This window comes from Equus caballus, chromosome 1 (assembly GCF_041296265.1).
Source record: "Equus caballus isolate H_3958 breed thoroughbred chromosome 1, TB-T2T, whole genome shotgun sequence".
Taxonomy (NCBI): domain Eukaryota; kingdom Metazoa; phylum Chordata; class Mammalia; order Perissodactyla; family Equidae; genus Equus; species Equus caballus.
The window spans coordinates 88,394,054-88,419,592 of NC_091684.1; the positions used below are offsets into that span (position 1 = coordinate 88,394,054).

The window sequence follows — 25,539 nt, forward strand, 5'->3', positions numbered from 1 at the left end:
TAGGGCCCCAGGGCAGGCCAATCTCCAATCAGGAATAGATGGAGTTGGTGTAGGTACTACATTAACATTTAAGGAGGGCCTCCTTCCTTCTAAAAATCAGTAACGGACAGGGCGAGGGACATCAGGTTCCAGGTACAGCTGCTGGAATGGGGCCAAAGCACGCAGAACTGGGCGCTGGACCAGGCCGAGCGCCCCCTCCCAGCGGGCGCGCGACCGGGCCAGCCGCGCACGCGCACGCACTCGCGCACGCCGGCGCCTTCCTGTGGGCGCGTGGTGGCGGCGGCGCGCGCGCGACAAATGGAGTGGGTGCTCGCAGAAGCGCTGCTCTCGCAGAGCCGGGACCCCAGGGTCCTGCTCGGCGCGCTGTGCCGCGGGGAGGCGTCCGCGGAGCGCGTGGAGACGCTGCGCTTTCTTCTGCAGCGACTAGAGGATGAGGCAGCGCGCGGCGGGGACGCGGGCGCGCTCCCGGAGGCGGCGCGCGAGGTCGCCGCCGGGTACCTGGTGCCGCTGTTGCGGGGCCTGCGCGGGCGCCCCGCGGGCGGCTCCGAACCTGGCCCGCCGGGCCGCCAGCGCCGGCGCGTGCTGAGGGCGGCGGGCGCGGCCCTGCGCTCGTGCGCCCGCCTGGCCGGGGGCCCTCAGCTGGCTGCCGCGCTGGCGGAGGAGGCGCTGCGCGACCTGCTCGCCGTGTGGCCGGCGTCCGGCCTCGAGGGGGCCGTGGAGGTGCTGGCGGCCGTCGGGCCCTGCCTGCGGCCGTGTGAGGACGGGCCGCTGCTGCAGCGGGTAGCGGAGGCCGCCCTGGCCGTGGCGCTGGGTGGGCACGGGGACGGGGACGAGGCCGGGCCCGCCGAGGACGCGGCGGCGCTGGTGGCCGGGCGGCTGCTGCCGGCGCTGGGTCAGTGCGGCGGGGCGGCGCTGAGGGCCGTGTGGGGCGGGCTGGTGGCGCCCGGGATGCCCTCGGGGCCGGGTCGCGTCGGGCCGAAGCTGCTGGTGCTGAGCGCCCTGGCCGAGAAGCTGCTGCCCGAGCCCGGTGCGGACGGCGGCCCGGGCGCGCGCGAGGCGGGCCCGGACGCGCGGCGCTGCGGGCGCTTCTGGAGGACGGTGCAGGCGGGGCTGGGCCGCGCCGAGGATGCTCTGACGCGCAAGCGGGCGCGCTACCTGCTGCAGCGGGCGGTGGAGGTGTCGGCGGAGCTGGGGGCCGACTGCGCCTGCGCCTGCGCCCCCCAGGAAGGAAACGGTACTTGCCTCTTTGCCCCCCAGCGTGACCTTACTTGGCTTTCCGAAAGGGAGGGCTGCTTCCGAAAACCAGCTCCTGGGGTCGTCTCCGCGATCCGTACCCAGTTTGGTTCTTCCCCTGGTCCCCATAAAGCCTGAAAACCTTCTCGAGGGAGTGACACAAATCACCGCAGCTGAGAACAGTCTGCGTTTCCTAACCTTTCTGACCCGGGACGGGGTGAAATGCTGCATCCATGGGGTAATTTAGGAACATGCCTGAGCCCACGCAGGATTCTCCAGACCAAATGTGCACTCTGTCGTGTTAGGTCCATTCTAATAGAAAAGAAGAGTTAACTTCCATCAAATTAGAAGAAAAAATTATTTTCCTGTACTGACCAGTGAAGTGAGTCTTGAGTGTTAGAATTCTGTCATAGAACCCATCACGTTCTTTTGAAATTTCCCTTGGTAATTCTCTTAGGAGCAGAATTTTCTAATACTTGTTAAACAAATGGTCCTTAAGTTGAACTTTTGAGGATGTTTTTGCCATTGATTTGATAGCGTCAAATTTTAAATAATATATATATATTTTACATTTTGAGTTTGTGCTTCCTCCTACAGAACAAGAGTAGATGAAATAGCAAGGCCTTCCTTCAATTTGGTGTTACTATTGATTGGTGAAAGTACACTTCAGTCATCTTAAATTCATTTTTGAGCTATCAAAGTCCAAAATGGATTGATTCAAAATTATCTCAATAGGTAGAAAATTTTTACTCTCTCAACCGTGTCTGTCTCTTTATTACCGGGAAAGGATTTTTGTTTGGGTGAAGTTGTGAGTAGATGAGATTTTCGTATAACTTTAAAACATTACATAGTAAATATTTTTAACAGTTCACAATGGGTGATCATCCAATGAGAGTTTTCACTGGAGAACACTTTAAAAATTACTGAAGTTAAACTCATTTGTTTTAGGGTCAGTCATTCTGCAGAGTTTTAAAGATAAGCAATAGTCTTTCCATGGTTGCCCCCTCATTTCCTCCTTTTCAGAGAACAAACACTTTTACTTCTTTTAGGTGATTATTTTGATATTTACCCCTGTGTCTTGAAATAATCTAGTTATTACACAAAATCCATTGTCCTAGTTAGAATTTTGGTTAAATATGAGTTCAGTGTTTACAAAGTTATGACTATGAAAATACTGTTCACAGGTGATCAATGTAGTAAACTATGATTATTTTTTTCTTCCTGCCAGTTTTTCCTAGAATTATGTTATTTTAATATTTGTTTGGTTCTCTGTATACTTATCGCTAATTCAGTCCCAAATTCTGAGCTAGTTGTCTAAATATTTACTGTACGGAGTCAGATCATCAGGTATTTTGTAAATTTTCCTGAAGAAGTCTCTCCTGGGGTCCTTTTACAAGCTCAGCCTGGTGCAAAGCTAACATTCTTAGATCTGCCTTCACCATCATCCTGCAGGTTTCCTTCACCTGGGTCCTGCGTTGGAGCTCTTGTTTCCTGGAGTTCATATCTTCCTCTTTTTTGGTTTACTCACTTGTTTTGGTGTAGTACACTTTCTAATAGTTTCCTGAGATAAAGTTTTTTAAGATGCTGCGTGTCTGATGATTCCATCAAAGGATCCTTTATATCTGATATGTTTTTATTTCTATCGTTGCCATTTGACATTTTTTAATAATTTCCATCTCCTGAAAATCCCCATCTGTTCATACATGTTGTCTACCTTTTCCATTAGGTCCTTTAACATATTAATCATAGTTATGTACAAGTCTATACCTGGACCATCTCTAAGTTTGGTTTTGTTTTCTGTTTTATCTCTTGGCAGTGGGGTCATTTTTTCCAGTAGAGTCTAAAGTAAATATTTATGCCTAGAGATAGGCACTCCTCCTCTTCTGTTAGACTATTAGTGTTGGGGGTTAAGTGACTCTACAGTTGAGCTAGATTTGGATTTTGTGGTTGCTGTAGTTATTGGTTGTTGCTGCCTTATGTTTAGTGTGAAGCGTGGAGTACCTAAAGCTTTTTCTCAGTGTTGTAATTTTTCTCAAGCTGTTGATGCCAGTGCCACAGGGGGCTTCTTCCTCAGAAGAACATGCCGTTATCCTTCTCTCTGGGGTGGACTGCTGATGTTTTGACTTGGTGCCAGGCTTGAGACAGAGGTGGAGGGAGGAGGGGGCCTTTTTCATTTCTTCTACTCCACCCTCTGCTTAGGGCCCGTGTGCCTGACCCTCAGGATTCATTCAAGCTTTTTCCATCTCTTCTCTCTCTCCAGTGCCACATAACATCTGCCTCCTACTTAGGGAAGGATTTGGAGTTTTCTCACCCTCTCCTCTGGTGGCTGCATTTGCTTGTAGGTCTTGGGAGCTGGTTTCCTGCCCTCCCCCAGCAGCGGCAGACCTGCTTGGTATCAGGGAAGGGAACTGGTCATGAGAGGGGTTCCTCATGTCAGTGTGGGATGGGGGCAGCAGGTTTTCTGTCCATCCCCTAGAGGCAGCCACCTTTTGCTGGTATCAGGGTGGGGACAAGGGTACGGGTGTGGGAGGGTTTCCTCTAGCTGGGGGCAGACAGCTTTGGCCTCCTGTCAGAGAAGGGTCCAGGGTGTAGGCAGGCTTGGCAGTTGGTCACCACCTTGTACTCCTGTGGGGCATGGATGGGCTTCTCCAGTTAGTCCTACTGCCTTCTTGAACCTAGGTGGGCCCTCCAACCTAGGTGATCTCTGCCCTGCCCACAGTCTTTCTTGACAGCGCCTGGGGAGGCCTGAGGAAAAGATCTGGTGAGTGAGTGTGGACTCCCTTGGGGTTCCCTGGGTTACTAAGCTGTCAAACTGGCCCACACTTGCCCTTCAAAAACTTGTCAAGGGGCTGGCCCGGTGGTGCGGCAGTTAAGTGTGCACGTTCCGCTTCTCGGTGGCCCCGGGTTCGCTGGTTCGGATCCCGGGTGCGGACATGGCACCACTTGGCACGCCATGCTGCAGTAGGCGTCCTACATATAAAGTAGAGGAAGATGGGCATGGATGTTAGCTCAGGGCCAGGCTTCCTCAGCAAAAAAGTGGAGGACTGGCAGTAGTTAGCTCAGGGCTAATCTTCCTCAAAAAAAAACAAAAACAAACAAAAAACCTGTCAAAATTTCGTTGCTTTTTTTAACAGCTTTTTTGGTGACCACCTCTTCCTCCTGTGCTCGGCCAGTGCTGGAACAGTTTGTGTGTCCCATCTATTCTTGCAGAGGCTTTCTGCCCTTGGAATTCAGATCACCTGGTTGCATAGTGACCTTAGCCCAAAAAAGGTTAGAATTTTGTAGATTATCCAGCTTTTTCTCTTTGGTAGTATGGCAGTAATGTTTTCTTGTGGCTTTCTACACCCCAAGACGAAGCCGAGACCAAGCAGGTCTAAATGCCTTTATTTTGCCCTCATGTTTTTTTTTTTTTTAAAGGTGTGCTTTTTGGTGAGGAAGAGTGGCCCTGAGCTAATATCTGTTGCCGATCTTCTTTTTTTTCCTCCCCAAAGCCCCGGTACGTAGGTGTATGTCCTAGTTGTAAGTCATTCTAGTTCTTCTATGTGGGATGCTGCCACAGCATGGCTTGATGAGCAGTGTGTAGGTCTGTGTCCAGGATCCAAACCAGTGAACCCCTGGCCACCAAAGCCAAGTGATCAAACTTAACCGCTCAGCCATGGGCCTAGCACCCTGCCCTCACATTTGATGGATGGTTTGATTGGGGATTCTAGCTTGGGAAACATTTCCATTCAAAATTTTGAAGGCATCGAACTGTTGTCTTAGAAGCTAGAGCTTCCGTTGTTGCTGTTGAGAAGTCTGAAACCGTTCCGAGTTGTGTTTGTTTCTATGTGATCTGTTTCTTCATGAAGGTTTGTGGGGTCTGTGTCCTGAGCGTTCTGGAAGTTCACAGTTTTGGCACGGCTCTGTTTTCATCCTTGTGCTGGGCACTTGATGGACCTATTCAATCTGGAAATCATGTTCTTTGGTTCTGGGAACTTTTCTTGAATTCCTTTGGTTTCCTCCCTTCCTTTTTGCTTTCTGTTCTCTTTTAGGATATTGAACCTCCCGGACTGGTCATCAAAGCATCTTTTCTCTCCCATTTTCTACGACTTTGTGTTTTTGCTCTATTTCTTGAGTGATTTCCTCAACTGTTTTCCCAGTCCTTTCTTTGAGTTTCTTGTTTTTGCTATCAAATTTTTATTCTCATGAGATCTTTTTTGTTCTTGGAGTGTCCCCTTTTTAATAGTATCCTGTTCTTATATCATAACTGCACTATCTTTTCGTATCTCCCTTTGAGATATAAGTGAAAGTTTTTTTTTTTTCTTTTTTAGATTTTCTTCTTCCTGCCTAGTTTTGTTTTCTCCAAATTTCCTTTTCTGTTGTTGTTATTTTGGTCTTCATCTTTAATATAGAGGTTTCCCAGGTGTCTGGTGATCCTTAGACACCTGTTTATATTTGAGAATATGGAACCAAAAGTCAGGTTTAAAGCTCTGTGCTCGTCGACTGTGAACTTCACTGTAAGGTGATCTGGCCAAGCCATTTCATTGGGTAATCTCTGATGTAAGTATTTTCAGGTCTTTCCTTCTGGGCTGGCCAGATTCCACAGAGATCTTCCAATCTTCTGCTGGATAGTGAAGGCCTGGTCAGCGTTCTGAGATGTGAGGGGCTAAGATGGTGGTGGAGGCAGGGAGAAGGGGGTCTCAGCACCCAAGGTGCATACATGCTCACTTAATCCCCATTTTCATATGGTGCTCTCCCCTGACTTCAGCTGGATCCAACGCATCTCAGTCCAGAGACCCACTATTTTACCTTCTCCAGAGAGTACATTCCAGTCTTTCCTGTTCAGAGCCCAGGAAGGGGCATCTGGGGATCTGTTTCTTAAACACACTGAACAAATTCTCTTTAGCCTCACTTTTCCCCTCTGCTTACAGAAGTAACCTCTGCTGCCAGTTCCTGAGGTTGGGGGGACTTTGCAGTGTAAATCAAATTTTTTCTTGTGCCCCCTTACTAATATTCACTTTCTTGAGTCTGCTTGGTTTTCATCTGATTTTCAGATTCTAAATTTCATTGCTGCTGTCCACTCCCCAGTTTTCGCCATTCTTGTGGGCTTTTGCCTTTTAAAAAATCCTTTACAGATAGAGTAAGGTTCTTAGGGAGAGAAAGTCGAGTTTATATGTTCATATCTGTCATTCTTACCCAGAACTCCAAAGCAGTAATCTTAATTAAAAAAAAAAAAAATCCCCTTTGAGATTCTTGTTAGCCCAAGCCTCCTGTCCAGCTTTGATGCAGGGCGCCGTCCATTATTAGAGATTACAGCATTTGGTAATAGTGGCATAATTTAAGAACTACTATTGTTAACAAATTTATGAAATTTTCAAAAGGAAGTACTAATTTTCCATTTTAAACCATATCAGGCCCAAGTCTGTTTTGGTGGTCCGACAAGAAAAAAGATGAGCTTCTAAAGTTTTGGGAAAACTATATTTTAATTATGGAAACTCTAGAAGGAAATCAGGTAAGTGTTTTCATATTTTAACACATCCTACCTGCATGCAGTTTTTTTCCAAACGTTCCGTGAAAGCAATGCAAAAAGACCAACTTGGATATAGCATAAGAGAACACAAGTGTACTTTGTTTTCTGCCATAAATGCAATTTAAAATTGAATGTCAACTCAGGAAATTAAAGAATACCTTCAATTGACTTAAATTATCTTTCAAAGAATTTGTTCTTACTTGATTTTCCCTTCCCCATTTACTTCTAAAGTCTTAGTTTTTAGTTTCTCGCCGTTATGATTAATTTCTACAGAAATACGCACTTTTAGGAAAATTTTACTTAAAGCAATTCTGAGGTAAATTAAGTACATAGTTGCCCTTTAATTTTGTAGATTTTCTTGCCTTTTTTTAGTTTTTACATCTGTGCATACCTGGTCCTGAGAATGGACACTTGAAAAATCGTTTTCAGTTGACTTTGAATTTTTTTTTATAGAATGATGGAATTTTTAAGTTGAGAGGAATCTCTTAAGATTACCTAACCTAGTTCAGTTGTTCTCAAACTTGAGCATTCGTTAGAATCACCCAGGTTGCTCGTTAGAGTATAAATTGCTGGGTCTGGGCCCCACAGTTCCTGAGTGAGTAGGTCTGAGGTGGGGCCTGAGAATTCAGGTATTTTACAAGTTCCCAGGTGATGCTTAAGCTGCTGTTCTAGGACCACGCTAGGAGGACCCCTGGTGTATGGGATCCCGGTCTGTAAGCTGCAGACCACTAAGAGGCGGGCAGTCTGTGGAGTCATTGTGAGGTGTCAGTCCACATGTGCACCGAGTGCTGTTTGGGCACTGAAATAAAGAATTGCTCATATGTGTTAAATGTATGTCATGCAAGGATGAGGAGTAAATAAAAAGCATTTCTAAACTCAAATAAGCTTTTATGATTTTCCCTAATCAATAGATCCGTAAGACTTCCAGTATTTATTTAGAAACTCTGATTTGCCTATATTTGAAGGATATATAAATTAGACTCTGTAGCAGAGGTATCTGCAACGTAGTCTAAGTAGTGTGAAGAACATTGAACTCTGAACTGGCTCTCCGTCTGAATGTGTGACCTTGTACAACTTGAGTAACTAGAGAAAATATTTCAGTATTTTTTCCTCCTTGTAATATATTAGTATTATCAACTCTATCTACTTTCCAGGACGATTGAGGATTACGTGATGTAATTTATGATATTTACTATATAAATGTAACGTTACTATAACTGTATTCAAGGTTATGTTCATTAGCTTTGCCACACTCAGTCTTACATACCTGAATTTATATGATTTAAAAACTGGAAGAATCAGGCACCTTCTGCATATTTTTCATGAGTGGGGAACAGAAAGGTGACTGTTACATAAATAGATGAAAATTCCCTTGAGTTTTTAAAAGTGAATTTTAATTTCATAAGGTTTTTTGCTTTTGTTTTCAGATACATGTTATAAAGCCGGTTTTACCAAAGCTGAACAGTCTGTTTGAATGTGCAGTGTCAGAGGGAAACGGTAATGATTGCTTCTATTTTTTTAATGACATTTATAGGTTTATCCCCTTGATTTCATAACTAACTCTTGTTCATTGTAGAAAACTTGGAAAAACCATAAAAATATAAAGAAGAAAATATAAATCTGTTGCCAGCAAGAGAACAGCTGCTAATATTCCGGATACATACCTTCTAGATTGATTGTTCAAATGCATTTACCTATATCCTTAAAAACTCATTGAGAACATAATTTTAAATGGCTACAGAGTTTTCTATAATTCAGAGGTAGGGTTAATTTTCTAAGTTTTTGATTGTGGGACATTCCAAACTTCGACAGAAGAAGAGCGTGTATGACAAACCCCGTCAGTCAGCTTCAGCAGTGACCAGCTCGTGGCCAGCCTGTTTCTTATATCATACGCATCCACTCCCGCTGCCTCCCCACTAAATGATTTAGAAGCACATCCCTAGACAGCATATCCTTTCATCTGTAATTAGTTCAGGATAGAAATATCTCAAAAGATAAGGACTCTTTGGTAATGTTTTAATAATGGTGTAGTCTACATTTTTAGTAACAGCACGTTGGTGTGAATATATATTTTAACTGCTTTCCACTTTTATTCTCTTAATATATCTGTTTCATTGTTAAAGTTACTTGTTTTTGGGTTTCACTTGTTGTTCTGTGTCTTGGAAGAGACAATTCCAAGACATAGTTTTAAATATAGTTTTTAAGCCTTTAATCAGTACCATATTATGAGAGCTTTTTAAGAGAAATAAAATGGAACTGGAGCTTCCTAAAGTTGCTTTATGAAATTAAGTTTAGATCAATGAAACAGCTAAACACAGGCTAACAGTGTTTTGTATTCATATGAGTGATAAAATGCTGTATTATCATGCTTACGGATGAGAGGTAACCTAGGTAAATGGGTTTTAGTGCTTACTGCAGATAATTACAACTTTAATAGTTTGATCCCTTAGGATTTGAGCTGTGTTCAGCTGATTGCTCTGGTTTTCTGATACACTGGGATTTTTCACATACAGTAAGAATCTATAGTCCTACCTGGGGCTAGAATTTAATTGAATCCTGTTGTGACTTCACTTACGCATTTAGTCTTAAAATCATTCTCTTACTACCACATTTTGCCCACAGCTCTTGACAAACCAAATCAAATAGCAGTGACAGATTTCGAAAAATTACCATTGCCAAAGAACTGAACAAGCATGTTGGTATAAATTACAAATAATGGACCAATTTATTTATAGAATGCCGTGAGTTAACAATGCTGAATATATTTTTTTCTAATAGAATTAAAGGATATTTCAAAAGATTAAAAAATCTCTAAGGTACATATTTATTTCATTTATTGTTTTGTCACTCATTTGTATATTTACTTAATAGATATTTACTTAATGTCCAATATATTCTAAGCACTGGGAATGAAGTGGTGAGACACATGTACTGTTTTTCACTTGATTTTTGTCTGTATTCTGTGAAAAAATAGTTTTGACTATAAGTTCTATGAGGGCAACAAACAAGGGGCTGAAGTGGAGTAGACAGTGAGTGGCGCCATGCCTTAGAGAGGGTGGTCAGGCGAGGGCTTCTTGGGAGTGACAGCAGAGCTCAGGGCTGAGCAGTCAGCACCGTGTGCAGACGCCTGAGGTGGGCACACTCTGTGAGGTGGAGGACCAGGAGGACCAGTGTGGCACAGCGTAGTGGGTGTGGGAGGGTGGGTAAGGTCACAGTAGTTGTCAGGGTCGGTTCATACCTTGTTTGGATTTTATTCGAAGAGCTGTGAGAAGCCATTCAAGGGTTTTAAGCAGAGGAGTGACAGTTTCAGATTTCTGTATGAAAAATGGACTGAAGTAGCATCAGAAAAGAATTGGTTGAAATCACCCCCAATCTAAAGTTCCAACCTGTGTTCGTGGGGTAGTATTTAATTTTCGTACACTGTAGCAGCTATAATATTTGCTTGCAGTCTTTCTAAACGAAACTCTCTGAATATGGAATACTGAATACTGAAGTTGTTTTGGTTGTTCAGTAATTAAACACCCTTGGGTGTGATTAAAAACAAACTCACTATTTTTTTTTGTGAGGAAGATTGGCCCTGAGCTAACATCTGTGCCAATCTTCCTCTGTTTTTTCGTATGTGGGGTGCTGCCACAGCATGGCTTGATGAGTGATGTGTAGGTCCATGCCTGGTAGCCAAACCTGTGAACCCTGGGCCACCAAAGTGGAGTGCACGAACTTAACCACTACACCACCAGGCCCCCAAAACAAACTCATTTTTGTAGTGTTATAATGACCTTAAGGTGTCTGGTGTATATGTATTTGTTTGTGAATATATAGTCTATATGTAGCAACCGTAATGTGAGAATCAAATGTCAGCATTACATGTTTATTTCCACAGGATGTTGGCTCTTTCACCCATCTTGGCATATGTGTATTTATAAAAGAATGTTTGAAAGTGAAAATAAAATCCTGACTAAAGAAGGTGTTATCCATTTTTTGGAGCTGTATGAAACAAAGGTTCTTCCATTTTCACCAGAACTTTCTGAGGTAAGGACAGCCTCTCTTTTCCCTTGCTCCCTTTGTCAAAAGATGAGAGGTAAAGGCATTTGTTGTATCGTGTGTGATCTTCAAAAAAAATACACTGGGACTCCATCATAATAGCAGTAACATTTTATAGATTTGGATACAATAGACCCTACTTCTCTAGACCTAGCTGTGGTATTTGGAAAAAGCTTCCTGTAACTGTAGTTTGTTGACAAGCTGCCTGCATCGCTACCATTATGAAAAAGTAGTTCTTGGATATCGGTATTCTAAATGATGTGAGTCAAGAGCGTGGAAACTGATGTAGAAGCTTGTTAGTGATGCTGTTTCCACAGCTGTGCGTCACTGAATTATTCCTGCTTGATTAGTGATGCTCCTCCCCTGGTTCTGAGTCAGTGAATTGTTACCTACTATATTAAGCAAGGTTGCCTTTTGAACTATATTTATTAGCATCTCTGTTTCCATTCGTCGTAAATCACACCAGGCAAAGAGATTGAGAATTATAGCAGTGATTTTAAGTTTTATATTGTGCCACGATCACTTAGGTGTAGTAATTCATCTCTCGTTTAGAGGTAACCTAAGTAAACTTCCCTAGTTGTCTGACTACGTACTATTTATTTTCTTTTTCTTTTCTTTCTTTTTTTTTTTTTTTGAGGAAGATTAGCCCTGAGCTAACATCTGCCAATCCTCCTCTTTTTGCTGAGGAAGATTGGCCCTGAGCTAACATTCGTGCCCATCTTCCTCTGCTTTATATGTGGGACACCTGCCACAGCATGGCCTGACAAGTGGTGCCATGTCTGCACCCGGTATCTGAACTGATGAACCCTGGGCCACTAAAGTGCAACGTGTGAACTTAATGGCTGAGCCACCGGGCTAGCCCTGTGCTATCTATTTTGATATGCATCATTTTTCTACATTCTCCTATCCTTCCTGCACTTCCTTTAAGCTTGCTTTTTTGACCACTGTCTATTTTTTGAAGATATATTTTTTACCCCTTTATCTTCCAGGCATAGGGACTTAAATTTTCTCTTGAGTGTATTTTTATTTTTCCTTTGTTACTAGCTTTATTTTTCACTCTGTGTTCCTTCTTTGGGTCCTTTCTTCCTTCTTGACCCAACATGAACTCTCTTCTTAGTATTCCACAAGTTTTTATCAGATGGGAAAATTCTATACTTATTTTGTCATTCTGGTGGAATTAAGGTACCCTCCAGGACTATCATAAATTAAGGTACAGCGTGAGAGATCACCTTTGCTTATGATAGCTCTGCTGCAGCCCTGTGTAGGATGTGCAGTTAGGCCAAGCTGACTTTTCAAAATTGCAGTTACAACTTAATATGAAATACTTCTTTTTTTTTTTTTAGTTTATTATTGGACCGTTAATGGATGCCCTTTCAGAGAGCTCTCTCTATAGCAGGTAAACAAATGTGTTATTTAGCAGCAATGCAGTAATATGTATTTGATGTATAAATTTAACATGTGTATGAAATATTACCAGGTTGTTTAATGAATTTGGTACATAATAGATGCTGCCTAATAGACATTCAACTTTTTCTTGCCGTGTAGTCCTTTCTGTGTTTGTTATTCTTCTTGCCTTTCTTGCCTTAGTTGTATCAAGAATTCCTTCTTTTTTCCTCTTCTTGTTTTCCTTCCTGCCTTGAACTCTCCCGTTCTTGGGCTTTAGAGAGTCTCTCTCACATAGCTTACTTTCTTCTTACTCCTGATTTCTGCCCTCTTGGAAATTGTAGTGACTTTGGCTAACCAACACTTTAAACTTTGTTTTCCTTTTTCTTTTGACTGTTAATTTTGACTGACAGAAAAGTTGTGAGAATAATACAAAGAATTCCTATTTACCTTTTGTCCACATTCCCCAAATGTTAATGTTTTACCACATTTGCTTAATCATTGTCTCCTTCCCTGTGTGTGTGTGTACATCTGTTTCTTAGCTCTGTCTGCTGAGCAGACTTACCAATCTGTACCTGTTTTAGTGTCTGTCCGTCCATCCATCCATCCATATTAAAAACCATGAGTTCACACCAGTACCTCCAGCTCCAGTCCTGTACCATGCGGTTCGTTCTGATTTTCCCCTTTCCATACCTGACGGGGCTGCCATTCTCCATAGCGCATTGCCTACTTGCAGCCTGTAACCTTTGAAAAAGTTGACAGTGAGAAGAGTGTCAGTATTGGGCCTTAGCCTCATTTTTTGGGAGCATTATCTGTACTCTTGAATTATATCTTCAAAAGTTTCCTCTCCTTATGAAATTGTCTTTCTAGTATTGATTAAATTTATGCTTGCAAGTCTTCTGTTTGGTATATCTCTAAGCAGAAAAAGAACCTCCCACCGCCAGTTTCTTTAAAATTTTTAAATTAGTCTGTGCAAAGTTTTATTACTATTTAGTCATGTTTAATCCAAAAGGGCATAGCGGTGCTTATTTGCCAATTATTTTAGTTTTCCAATAACTCATTACTATTGAGTAGTTTTCTGAAGCAATTAGACAGCTGGAGAGCAGTAAAACCAACTTGGTGCTTTCTAAAAGAGTTGACAAACACATTTATTATGACATGCCTTCAGTTTTCCAGCTCTCTAACGTGCTCAATTAACAGATAATGTTCCTGGCAGAAGCGTATAGCAGAAAAAAAGTGACTTTAGTAGATGTTAACAGTTAAATGCTCTTGGAAAAGTAATTTATTATGAATATATGTCTTCCTATGAATGTTATTTCTTTTATTTAATACCTAAAGATTTAAAACCATTGCATTATATGTTGGAAACAATGAAATATAATTTAAAACGATCGTTTATAGACTTTTTTTCATGATACTATTTAGCAAGATTCATGTATGTGTGTCACGGATAGTATCATAAAAAGGAAATCCAGGCCTCCTTCGTGTAGCACGATACTTACACATGTCTGTTTTTCTAGAAGATCCTGATTTTTGTAATCAGAAGGATCCTCAGAATTTTACTGAAGAAGAAAATGCAGGTTCAGAAAAACATGATGATCTTATTGTTTTGTTGTTGACAGACTTTTGGGCCGTTGTCCATTTAGTTTCAGTTTAATTATTTACAAGTAGATTTTAACTATTTTTCTCCCCTCTTTGTCTGTAGGTCCCCAGGCCAGCTGATAGGAAGTGGTTCTCCATTGGGATTGAAATTACAGAAGTTTTTAGTCACGTTTATTTCCCTTCTTCCAGAAGAAATAAAGAGTAGGTGTCAGTAAAGGGTTTATTTAAGAAATTTATTTGCTTAAAAAATTTTTTTATTTTTAGTATATTGGTTATAAGCACCATCCTATGACTATTATAATCAATATTATCAAAGTAGTTTCCTTTTTCCATGATGTGCAAGTTTTGTCAGAGTTATACAAATGTCCACTGTGATTAAGTACACACTTTTGCCTTTGTATATAACGTATTACCAGTATTGGCATGGGTAGCATGGAAACAGTTTTAGAATGTGTGCTATAGTTTGCCATCTTTTCTAATTATCTCTATTCACTTTCAGAAATTAATAAAAATGGGTTAAAAAAAGAAAACCTGGGTTTAGGAAAAAGTTGTAAACAGAATATCCATTGTGGCAAAGTTGTGCCTTTATAGATATTGACTTAGAAAGATAAAAAGAAAAATATACTTGCCTTATGTAAGACCTTGTGTCCTAAAAGTATCCACTTTTTCAGATTGGGTCTTTGTTTTTTTTCTCTTAAGTTGGTAAGCAAAGCACAAAACCAGTGTTGTTTGGTTTGCTGAGCAGCAGAAAGAACTACTCTACTTTCTAAGTCCTTTTTTTACTTATGTGACTTATAAAGTGAGCGTGGGTATAAAATATGTATTTTTTTCTTTTGCGTTTAATCTGCAAATAGGGTGAAATGATGACCAATGGCAATATTTATTCAAAAGTCAGGAAAGAAAGCAAAAAGATGGTCAGTGTATCATGACTTTAGATTTATAGAATATTGATTGTTTTGATTCCTTTAGAAAATTAGGGGGCTGGCCACCGTGGCGGAGTAGTTAAGTTCGCCTGCTCTGCTTCTGGGTGGCCTAGGGTTTCACTGGTTTGGATCCTGGGCATGGACGCGGCACTGCTCGTCAGGTTATGCTGAGGCAGCGTTCCACATGCCACAACTAGAAGGACCCACAACTAAAATATACAACTATGTACTGGGGGGACTTAGGGAGAAAAAAAAAAAAGATTGGCAACAGTTGTTAGCTCAGGTGCCAATCTTTAAAAAAAAAAGGAAATTAGTTAATGGAGACGATAACTGTCAGAGCTGTTCTTCAGTTTGGTAGAATTCTGAGTTTAAGCAGTGTGGGGATTGTTTGCCGACCATGTTGGCTGGTCCCAGTTGGTTGGCCCAGCAGTGTGAGTGAGATGTAGTGTAGCGCCCCCTACAGGTGAGTACCTGGTGTTTGTGGCCCAGGGCACGACACCTAGTAGACGCTTGTAAATGTGCTGAATAAATGTGAAATGGATGCTTGGCTGTTGCCATCTTCCTTGTGTCATGAGTGAGGTGTTAGGAGAAAGATGGGAACTTAATTAGAGCAACAGAAGAGAGGGCAGGTAAAATGTTTACTCAGTTTTTACTTAGTGGTTCTTTCAGTCAACAATTTCCAGTGAATATCTTAATGTATCTAGGTTTGTGCTAGGTGCTTTGGAAGATATAAAATACATTTAATACCCTTTCAGGGGCTTGCAAGGATTGCCTAAAAGTCATTCTACAGTTATAATCTGAGGAAACAGACATTTTCACTAACTGCATGATTTGAGGGTCCTTAAGAAATCCCATTAGCAGAGAAGGCAGAACAGAGCCCCATCTCTTTGAATCTCAAAATAGAAAAATAAGTTATAGTGGTTAGATCCAGAATAGATAAGAAATAGCCTACAAGAAAGATCTAATATTAATTTAAGCAGATACCAGAGGCCAGTTACCATCAGTATGTCTTATCCTGTTTTTCTTTAACATCTCCAACAGAAGAATGGCTTCTAAGAGTAAAAATTTACTTTTTGCCTTATCTTCTTTCTTTTTGATATAGCTTCCTGGTTATCAGAATCTCTAAAATGTAGTAGAATACTTATCTTACTAAATCGGAATTAAGTTGAAATAACGTTGATTTTTTTCAACAGCTTTGTTGAGATATAATTCACATACTGCAAAATTTATGCTTTTAAAGTGTTCATCATTGGTTCTTAGTATATTCATAAAGTTGTACAACCATCACCACTGTCTAATTCCAGAATATTTTCGTCATCCCAAAAGGAAACTCCATGCCCATTAGTAATCATTTCTCATTCTCCTTCCCACTAGCTCCTGTCAGCCACTAAGCTACTGTCTGTCTCTTTAGATTTGCCTATTTTAGACATTTCATGTAAATGGAATTTTATGTGGGCTTTTATTTTATATCTGGATTTTTTCACTTAGGATGGTGTTTTTAGGATTTGTCCATGTTGTGGCATGAATCAATATTTCAGTCCTTTTTATGGCTGAATAATATTTCACTGTATAGATATTTCACATTTTATTTATCCATTCTTCCATTGTAGACCTTTGGATTATTTCCACTTTTGACTGTTATGAATGATGCTGCTATGAATATTCACGTACAAGGTTTTGTGTGAACATATGCTTTTGGTTCTCTTGAGTACGCACCTAGGAGTGCAATTCTTGGCTCATATGGTAACTCTCTGTTTCACTTTTAGAGGAGCTACCCAACGGTTTTCCACACTGGCCACACCATTTTACATTCCCGCCATCAATGTATGAGGGTCCTGATTTCTTCCCATCCTTGTCAACACTTGTTATTGTCTGTCCTTTTGATTATAGCCATCTTAGTGGGTGTGAAGTTATATCTCATGGTTTTTGATTTGTGTCTCCCTACCTAATGACTAATGACATTGAGTATCTTTTCCTGTGCTTATTGGCAACAATGATATTTTAAAACTTTTTCTTTCAGGTAGTTTCCTATTGAGGTTTATTCAGAAGATGACAAGTAGACATTGGTGTGCCATCCCCATTTTGTTTCTGTCTAAGGCTTTGGCAAGTGTGCCAAGATGTAAAGCCCTGGGAATCGAAGGGCTTCTTGCTCTCAGGTAATTTACTCTGTGTGTGTTTGTGTGGTTATTTGCTACAGCTTTCCATCAGTAAATTTTGTTTTCCCTTCTGCTTTAATTTATAGTGAGTGGTTTTTGTTAACATTAGCATTAGGATTTTTGAGCTCTTAATTTTATATAAAAAATGTAAATTTTAAAAAGTGTATTATTCATATATTGAACTTACTTTCTTTTATGAATTAGTAATTTAAATATGTGCCATAATACATGCTATTGGATTTTGACCACTTTAAGGCCAATAAGTTTTTTTATTACATTGATATGTAGAAAATTAGAGATAAAATATCAAACAGTAATATTCATTATAAAGTAGTTCCAAAAAGATAAAATTCTTACTTTAAAATTATCTTCATTTATAGTCTTTTCATTTTTAAAAGAGATTTGTTTCATATTAAAATTGAGCTTTACTGGAGACCTTAATGGAGAATAATAACTTTGAAATTCTACTGACAGTGACTTCCTGCATTAGAAATTGTAGATACACATCAGCCTGTCAGTAATTGCAAATTAGCAGCATTGTCTTTGGGAACATGGAAATACATTTTTCATTTTTCGATGTCAGGGATGTCCTTCAGTGTACTATGATCACGCACCAGATTCTGTTGAGAGGGGCGGCTCAGTGCTACCTTCTTCAGACAGCAATGAATTTGGTAGATGTGGTAAGTTTATCTTTTTTACTCATGGTAGTTCAATTTGCAAGTCTATCTTAGTGAGTGGGTGTACAAAAAGGAGTCAACATAGCAGGTTAGTGATGTTGTCGTTAGAAAGCCCTGCTTAGAAGGTTAGCACTTGGCTGGCATCTGGGAACTTGGAGTTTGGGTGGGTTCCCACTGTCCTGACTACAGACTCACTGAGCCTGAAGTGTGTATAGAAACAGCGTGGTTTATGCTGAACGCCTGCTTTCCTCTGGGAGGTTGCAGTTTTGGTAGGTGCCCTGCAGAGGGTGGCTGTGTGACCAGCTCCCAAGAGAAAAACCCCAGCGTGCTGAGTCCCTAATGAGCTTCCCCGGTGGACAGCGCTTTGCATGCTGCTGGGGAACTGAGCGCATCCTGGGTGACTCCACTGGGAGGGCACTCTCGGAAGCTTTGCCTGGTTTCCTTTACTTTTTCCACACATCTCCAGTAAGCTGACATCAAGGAGTATATACTATCTTTATTCTGTGTTTTTTCCAGAGCCCCAGTAATGCTATTGCTGAGAACAGGGGTCAGCAAACTTTTTCTGTGAAGGCCGCATTACTATATATTTTAGGCTTTTTGAGTCATGTGGTCTCTGTCACAACTACTCAAAAGCAGCCATAGGCAGTTTATAAATAAATGGGCATGGCTGTGTTCAAATAAACTTGATTTACAAAACAAGCTGTGCGTGGTTTTGCCAACCCCTGGCCTAGAGCAAGATAATTCAAGAGGTACAACTTAAGGGAATGAAAAGACTCAGGTGCTTTTCTTAAGGCAGGGGTCATTTTTGTGGTGTTGAAAAGAAAGAATCACTTTTGGTTTAAGTAGTAAGTAATTTCTTATGGAATATTTTTGTCCTTCTTTTAGATTGTGACCAGCTTCTCTTTAAGATAGTAACCTTGATTTTAAGGAAAATAGGTTTATAAAATAATCATCATTTTATACAATATGTTGGTTGTTTGTAATCAATATCTTCATTTTAAAAGTTGAATAATATTTTCTTTTTAAAAAGTAGCTTTCCTTTTATCTAATTTCCTACTTTAAATAGTATACTAGATTGATTTTACAGTGATTTTATTTTATTCAGTTAAAAATTTTAAAATGAGTAATTTTTTGAAACTGCCCTGCCCCCCTCCCCCAGGAGAAAGTGTCACTTTCTGACATCTCAACTTTTCTCATGTCTCTGAGACAAGAGGAGTCCTTGGGACGAGGAACTTCATTGTGGACAGAGGTGAGATTGAAAATAATTTAATGATAAGATCTTTGAAAACTTTATAAAAAATTGTTTTCTACTTGAATTCATTACTAGTGATTTATGTAAAATATAGTGATTGCTTTGTTATCTATCAACATAGATTTTTTAAAATTGTGTTTGTGCTTTGAGTGCACCTAACTAATAATGCTGCTAAGATTCTCATGAAGAAGTGGGAGAGAGGAAATGTTTGGGATAGAGAGAGACCTATTTAGAAGAGAAGATACTGCTGGTGGGCAGATCTCGATTATGGATGAGATATATTAGGAATAATGATGTTAGACTCAAAAACAGTAACACAGTCCTCCTCTTTCTCTTTTTTCCTGTCACTTAACGGCACTTTCATCTACCCAATTGCCCATGCCTGACATTTCGATAATTTGTAATTCTTCCTGACTTTATGCATCTAATTCACCATAAAATCCTAAATGTCTTTCTTTTCTCCAGCCATTGCTCTAGTGGAGACCCTCTGCTAGTGCTCCTTCCACTGCGATGACTTCTTCCTTGTTGATACCTGTCTCTGAGCTCGCTGCCTCTGCCTCACCCCCACGTCAGGGCCTTAAAGTCCGATTATGGGCTAGCGATGCTGCTGTGCTCCGTGGGGCTCTTCCATGGTCCACTTCTCCTTTTTTGTTTTGTTTTAAACCGTGCAACTCAATTCATTCTACTGATTTTCACTCTTATCCATTATAAACTTGGTTGAATTCTAATCTGTGTCCTCTATAGGTTATATATTTTTTGAGGACGGAAACCCTTTTTCTTTTACTTTGCATTTCTCCAGTATCTAAGAGATCTCTGTGGCTAGGGATGTGATTATTTCTTTTAGAAGGCCATGCTGGCTATATATGCAAGAGAGAAATCAGACTGGCCTGTGTTAAAATAATTCAGGCATAAAATAATGAGAGCTTAGAGTAGAGTAATGGCAGAGGGAGTAAGAACGGGCACATTTGGGCCTCTCAAAATTAGATTTTCGTTTTATTTTCTTGATCGTAATGCATCTAATTATGTGGAATCTGAAAAATACAGAACCATATAAAGAAAATGAAAATCACCTGTAATGCCTACCGTCAAATCTGTACTTTTTGGTTTAATTTTTAATTTTTTGAATATATAGATGTTCTCACTCTTTCTCACTATATGTATGTATATTTAAAATCATACATTAATATATATGATGTTTCTAAACAAAATAAAGATCATAGTGTTTTGAATTTATTTTTCATCTTCATATACATTTGAGCATTTTAGCATGTTGCTAAATAATTCTCTAATATGTGATATTTAAAAATTCAGTTGATTAAATATTTTATAATTTGTTTAATCAGTTCCTTTTGTTGGACTTTTGTTTCAAATCTTATTTCATCTCTATGTACTGCTAAAATATAAGGACTTTAAAGAGTCTAAAAAGTAGGCCCTGGGGCTGCCCTGGTGGCATAGTGGTTAAAGTTGCGCTCTGTTTCATTGGCTCAGGGTTTGCAGGTTCAGATCCCGGGCATGGACCTAGCACTGCTTGTCAAGCCACGCTGTGGCAGCATCCCACATAAAGTAGATGAAGACTGACAAATGTTAGCTCAGCAAAAATCTTCCTCAAGCAAAGAGAGGAAGATTGGCAACAGATGTTAACTCAATGCCAATCTTCCTCACCAAAAAAAGGCCCTTATCACACCTAAGAATGTTAACAATAATTTCTTGATTTCAGATATTCGGTGTTTAAATTTCTCCAGATGTCCAGTAAATGTTTTTCTGCTTGTTCTTTGCATTTTGTTTGTTCAAATAGCTAGTTTTGTTCAAGTATCCAAATAAGGTCTGTTCATTGCATTGATATGTATAGTTTGTAAGTTATGGTTAATCCATCTGGAATTTATTTTGGTATATGGTATGAGCTGTGTGGTTTAAATGAAAACATGCATGTAAAAATGTTTCAGACTATGCATAGCCCATATCAAATGTAACTATCTACTCCTAGTCTTCTCTTTCTGCCTAGGTTTAATGAGCCAGACGTTTGTTTTATTGTTTACTTGTTTTTAAGGAGCCAGCCCTTATGTTTCTTTATTTGTTCCACTTAATTTTTCAGTTAATTCGTTAATATCTGTTTTCATCTCTTTTTTCTTTTACTTTCTTATGCTATGTTTTGCTTATCTCTTAAGGTCTTGGATTCATTTATTGAAAATTGTTGTACAGCTTCCACACACCAGGCTCTGTGCTAAGAGTTGGGAATACAATAGTCAGCAAAATAACCATGGCCGCTGTCCTCAGGATGCTTCTGTGGTCTGGTGGTTTGGAGTTGAACCCAAACTTTGATTCTTTTTGTTTGTTTAATAATAAAAGCACTTATATATATGTATATGTATCTTAGTGTAGATTTGGCTATATTCTACAGCTTTTGCTATGCAGTAATATTCTCCTTATTATTGTGTAAATCCCTATGTATGATGCTGAATCATATAAAATTGTTGATATTCAGTCATTTGTTAAGCTATAGAAATGGCAATTTCATATAGCTCAACATAAATAATTTTTTAAATTAATAGACTTTATGTTTTAGAGCAGTTTTATGTTTGTAGAACAATTGAACAGAAAGCACAGAGCTCATATATACCCCTCACCACACCCCTCCTCTCCCCACAGTTGCCCCTGTTATGAACATCTTGCATTAACTGTGTTACATTTGTTACAGTTGAAGAGCCAATATTCATACATTATTATTAACTAACGTCCATAGTTTACATTAGGGTTCACTCTTTGCCTTGTATGGTATATGGGCTTTGACAAATGTATAGTGACATGTATCCACCATTACAGTATTGTACAGAATAGTTTCACTGCCCTAAAAATCCCTGGGTTCCACGTATTCGTCTCTCTCTTCTCTTGCTCTTCCCAAACTCCTGGCAACCACGGATATTTTCACTGCCTCCATAGTTTTCCCTTTTCCAAAATGTCATATAGTTGGAATCATACAGTATGTGGCCTTTTCAGACTGGTTTCTTTCACTTAGTAATATGCATTTAAGGTTCCTCCATGTCTTTCATGGCTTGATAGCTCGTTTCTTTTTATCACTGAGTAACGTTCCATTGTCTAGATGTACCATTGTTTATCCATTCACCTGCTGAAGGACATCTTGGTTGCTTTTAAGTCCTGGCAATTATAAAGCTGCTATAAACATTCACATACAGGTTTTTATGTGGAAATAACTCTTCAACTCATTTTAGTAAATATCAAGGAGCACAGTTGCTAGGTTGTATGGTAAGAGTATGTTTAGTTTTTTAAGAAACTGCCAAATTGTCTTCCAAAGTGGTTGTACCATTTTGTGGTCCCACCAGCAATGAATGGAGTTCCTCTTGCTCCGCATGCTCTCCAGCCTTTGGTGTTGTCAGTGTTCCAGACTTTGGCCTTTGTCATAGGTGTGTAGTGGTATCTCATTGTTGTTTTAATTTGCATTTCCCTGATGACATATGATGTAAAGCATCTTTTCAGGTGCTTATTTGCCATCTGTATATCTTCTTTGGGGAGGTATCTGTAAAGACCTTTTGCCCGTCTTTTAATTTGATTGTTTATTTTCTTACTGTTAAGTTTTAAGAGTTCTTTGCTGGAATAATCAGTCCTTTATCAGATATCTTTTGCAAATATTTTCTTCCAGTCTGTGGCTTGTCTTTTCACTCTCTTGACAATGTCCAAATAGACTTTTGAGATTTGAATTTCAATGAGAAATTGAGGGAACTGTCTACCAGAGACTGCTAGTTAGAGTTAGGTCCCATTTTTATTCATAAGTCTGATATGAAATGTCTGATGGGAAAACATTTTGAATATTGTGACAGATTTGATAGAGGGAAAAAATCATATGAATTGCAGTTCATTTGTCAGTTGTTTGGTATAATAGGATTGTGGTTATGGAAATAAAGGATTTGGAAACCTCACTTATTTTGTAGTAATAATTAAGAAGTTTAGTTTGGCCAGTTTGAGAGGAATATAAAGAAAAAATATAAAATGTTGAAAGATAAATACTGGCCGACCTCACTATTAGGCAAATTGTGTATTTTAAGATTATCCGACTTGATAAAGACCTGTACAAACAACTCCCTTTAGTGTTATTGAACTGCTCATTCATTGGTACCTATGGGATGTCAGTTTTAGTCCTGACTCATTCATTCATTCATCATCCATTCATCAATTCTGTCTTTGGTCAAGCGATATATTATTATTTTGTTCCTTATATGTAATTTTGGATGATGTTAATGGATGTAAAAAATATTTTTGAAAAAATTCTTACTTTTTAGAAAGACTCACTTCATAATAACTTCATATTTAAATTTATGTATTGAATTTACACATTAAGAGATATATTGTAAAAACAATTTGAGAACATAGTTAGATTTCCAAACAAAATTTACAGTTGCATGTGATCAAAGATCAATTCTGTAAAAGTCTGTGGCTTTTAGTTTTGTAAATCTTCTATAAGATGTAGTGAAGAAGGACGAGGACAGTATTTCTCTTTTAAATTAATATATTTTAAAATGCATATATAATAGGAAATAAACTTGTGAGGAGGATAGGAACTTTAATTATAACCTATTTCAAATTATCTTCAAAATAAATATATCCTTGTTTTAGTATATGAAACTGGAATGAATTTTAACTTAAGATAGTAATTTGTTTTGCATAATGTTATTTTTCATAGAGATGTTCTTTAGAATACCTTATCAAAAATGTGCATTTTAGGGGCCAGCCCCATGGCTGAGTAGTTAAGTTCTCGAGCTCTGCTTTGGTGGCATCACTCATCAGGCCACGCTGAGGCGGCGTCCCACATGACACAACTGGAAGGACCCACAACTAAAATAATACAACTATGTACCCAGGGTATTTGGGGAGAAAAATCAAAAAAGAAAAGAAGATTGGCAACAATTGTTAGCTCGGGGGCCAATCTTTAAGAAGAAAAAAAAATGTGCATTTTATATTACCTACTTTAAAAATTCTTGCCTGTTAATGAAGTTTACAAATTCCTTGAGGGAGATTAGAAGACACTCATGTATACATACGTACATAGACACACGTAGACATATATGTATTACATACACATATTTTTTTCTGTCTGCGCTGTCTGTGGAACTCAGTCATGACAATAAATGTTTTATCACTTTGTTGTATTCAATCATTTAAATTCAGTTTATTGTGGAAGAAAGAATATTAGGTTAGAGAAATTAGAAACCCTTTGTTCAGTTAGGTTTTTAAAATAAAGTAATAACTACTTTCTTTTCTAGCTCTGTGATTGGTTGCGTGTTAATGAAGGCTGTTTTAGGCGACTCTCAACTTGTAGCTCCACTGGACTCAGTGAAACAGCCTCTTTAAATGCTTACGTCAGGAACCTCGTTCAAGAGTATGTTAAGTCGCCTGCTTGGGAAAGTAAGTCTGAAATCATTCTTATAGATTGATATAACCAAAATATTTTCAAAGAACTTTTGGCTAGTTTTTCAGATCAAGATATAGGTTTAACCAAATGTGTGCCTATTTGCTGTGAATGTGAATGATGTGAATAACGGAATGTAAAAATAGTGTTTCCTAATTTGTACTTTATCTGTTCCAGGACTTGAAATTTTAAACTATTTTACATGTTTTAAGAAACTCGCAAGTTGCCGGAGTAGGAATTAGACACATAAATTGATTATTCCACAGTTACTGAGTCTTTGTGGGCTGGATGTTGCAGGTGTGGTTTTGGAGCCTCTGTAGTGGAAATATTGATAAATAAATGTGTTTATCTTTTGTTTTCAAAGCATTGCATTTAGTGTGAACTGATTTTGAAAAGGAATTTTAGAGAAAAATTATATTTGTAAGGATGATTTTGTTAGTTTTTTCTTTTTACCAGATACTTAGCAAAGAGCAATTTTGCGCCTTCTTTGGGGAACTATGTAAGACTGCGTGAGGGAAGAACTATCAGCAGATTCATTAATTAGGATTCTTTTTACATTTCTAATGCTTCCTCTTCATTACAGGCATTAGTGATAATTTGGGTAAATTGCATCTTTGAATTTAATGTGCCTTAAATCTCCTGGCTTTGTCTCAGACCAAGTCATTTCCCGTGACTGATTTCTCTAGTCTGATCATGGAATAAGTCTTAAATGATCAGATAATTATCCTTCCAGAAGACTTGAGTTTCTCTGTTCTTCCTTCTTCGAGCATTTCTCTTTTGTATTTTATTCCCTCTGCTGTCTAGTGAGTTTTATGTGCTGTTACTTGGGAGATTGTTTTGTTAGGCCTATAGAAGTAAATAAAATGTAGTCATTACTAGAGTAAACATAGATTAGACTCCCTAAAATATCATAGAACTTGTTGTATAATTCAGAGTATGTAACAGCATCAGATCTGATTAAATTACTCGAAATTGGTTGAAACAAGATTTTTGGAGTTTCTCCTTTAACACTTCTAGGACTTAAAATATACAATTTAATGTAATATGCTATTTTAAGTTTTTAAAAAACTGATTTCAAGTACAAAGGAGACATTTGTGTGTGCGCACTTAAGATTTTTGTTTTGACTTTTAATGCCCTTGACTAAGTGCCTTTATAAAATTACTGGTCAGTTTTCAGAACAAGTTAATAAATTCCAAACCAAGCATTATTTAGCGTGAGTTTTTGAGCATAAAATACATAAAATATTCAAATTTGTTTTTATATAAAGACTCATCAGCCAAAACACTATTTTCAATCAGATTCTGCATCTAAAGTAGCTTTTTCTTTGGGTTTTGACATGGAAC

At 39.1% G+C, this 25,539-nt stretch overlaps 1 protein-coding gene across 7 annotated transcripts in view; it reads left to right on the forward strand.

Annotated features, from left to right (window-relative positions):
- Positions 1-254: 254 nt before the first annotated feature.
- The window catches only part of TARBP1 (TAR (HIV-1) RNA binding protein 1), an 84,484-nt gene continuing 59,199 nt past the window's right edge, over positions 255-25,539 (forward strand). For 3 of the 7 annotated variants that reach the window (XM_023647327.1, XM_023647324.1, XM_023647316.1), the window contains exons 1-10: positions 260-1,234; positions 6,627-6,724; positions 8,170-8,239; positions 10,623-10,771; positions 12,127-12,179; positions 13,872-13,969; positions 16,712-16,847; positions 17,431-17,527; positions 18,684-18,773; positions 24,050-24,191. In XM_023647327.1, coding sequence (XP_023503095.1) covers positions 298-1,234; positions 6,627-6,724; positions 8,170-8,239; positions 10,623-10,771; positions 12,127-12,179; positions 13,872-13,969; positions 16,712-16,847; positions 17,431-17,527; positions 18,684-18,773; positions 24,050-24,191 — 1,870 coding nt within the window. In that variant the 5' untranslated portion in view covers positions 260-297. Of the gene's footprint in view, positions 1,235-6,626; positions 6,725-8,169; positions 8,240-10,622; positions 10,772-12,126; positions 12,180-13,871; positions 13,970-16,711; positions 16,848-17,430; positions 17,528-18,683; positions 18,774-24,049; positions 24,192-25,539 lie in introns of all 7 variants that reach the window. The other 4 variants (XR_011437795.1, XR_011437796.1, XR_011437797.1 and 1 more) reach the window with 3 other exon arrangements.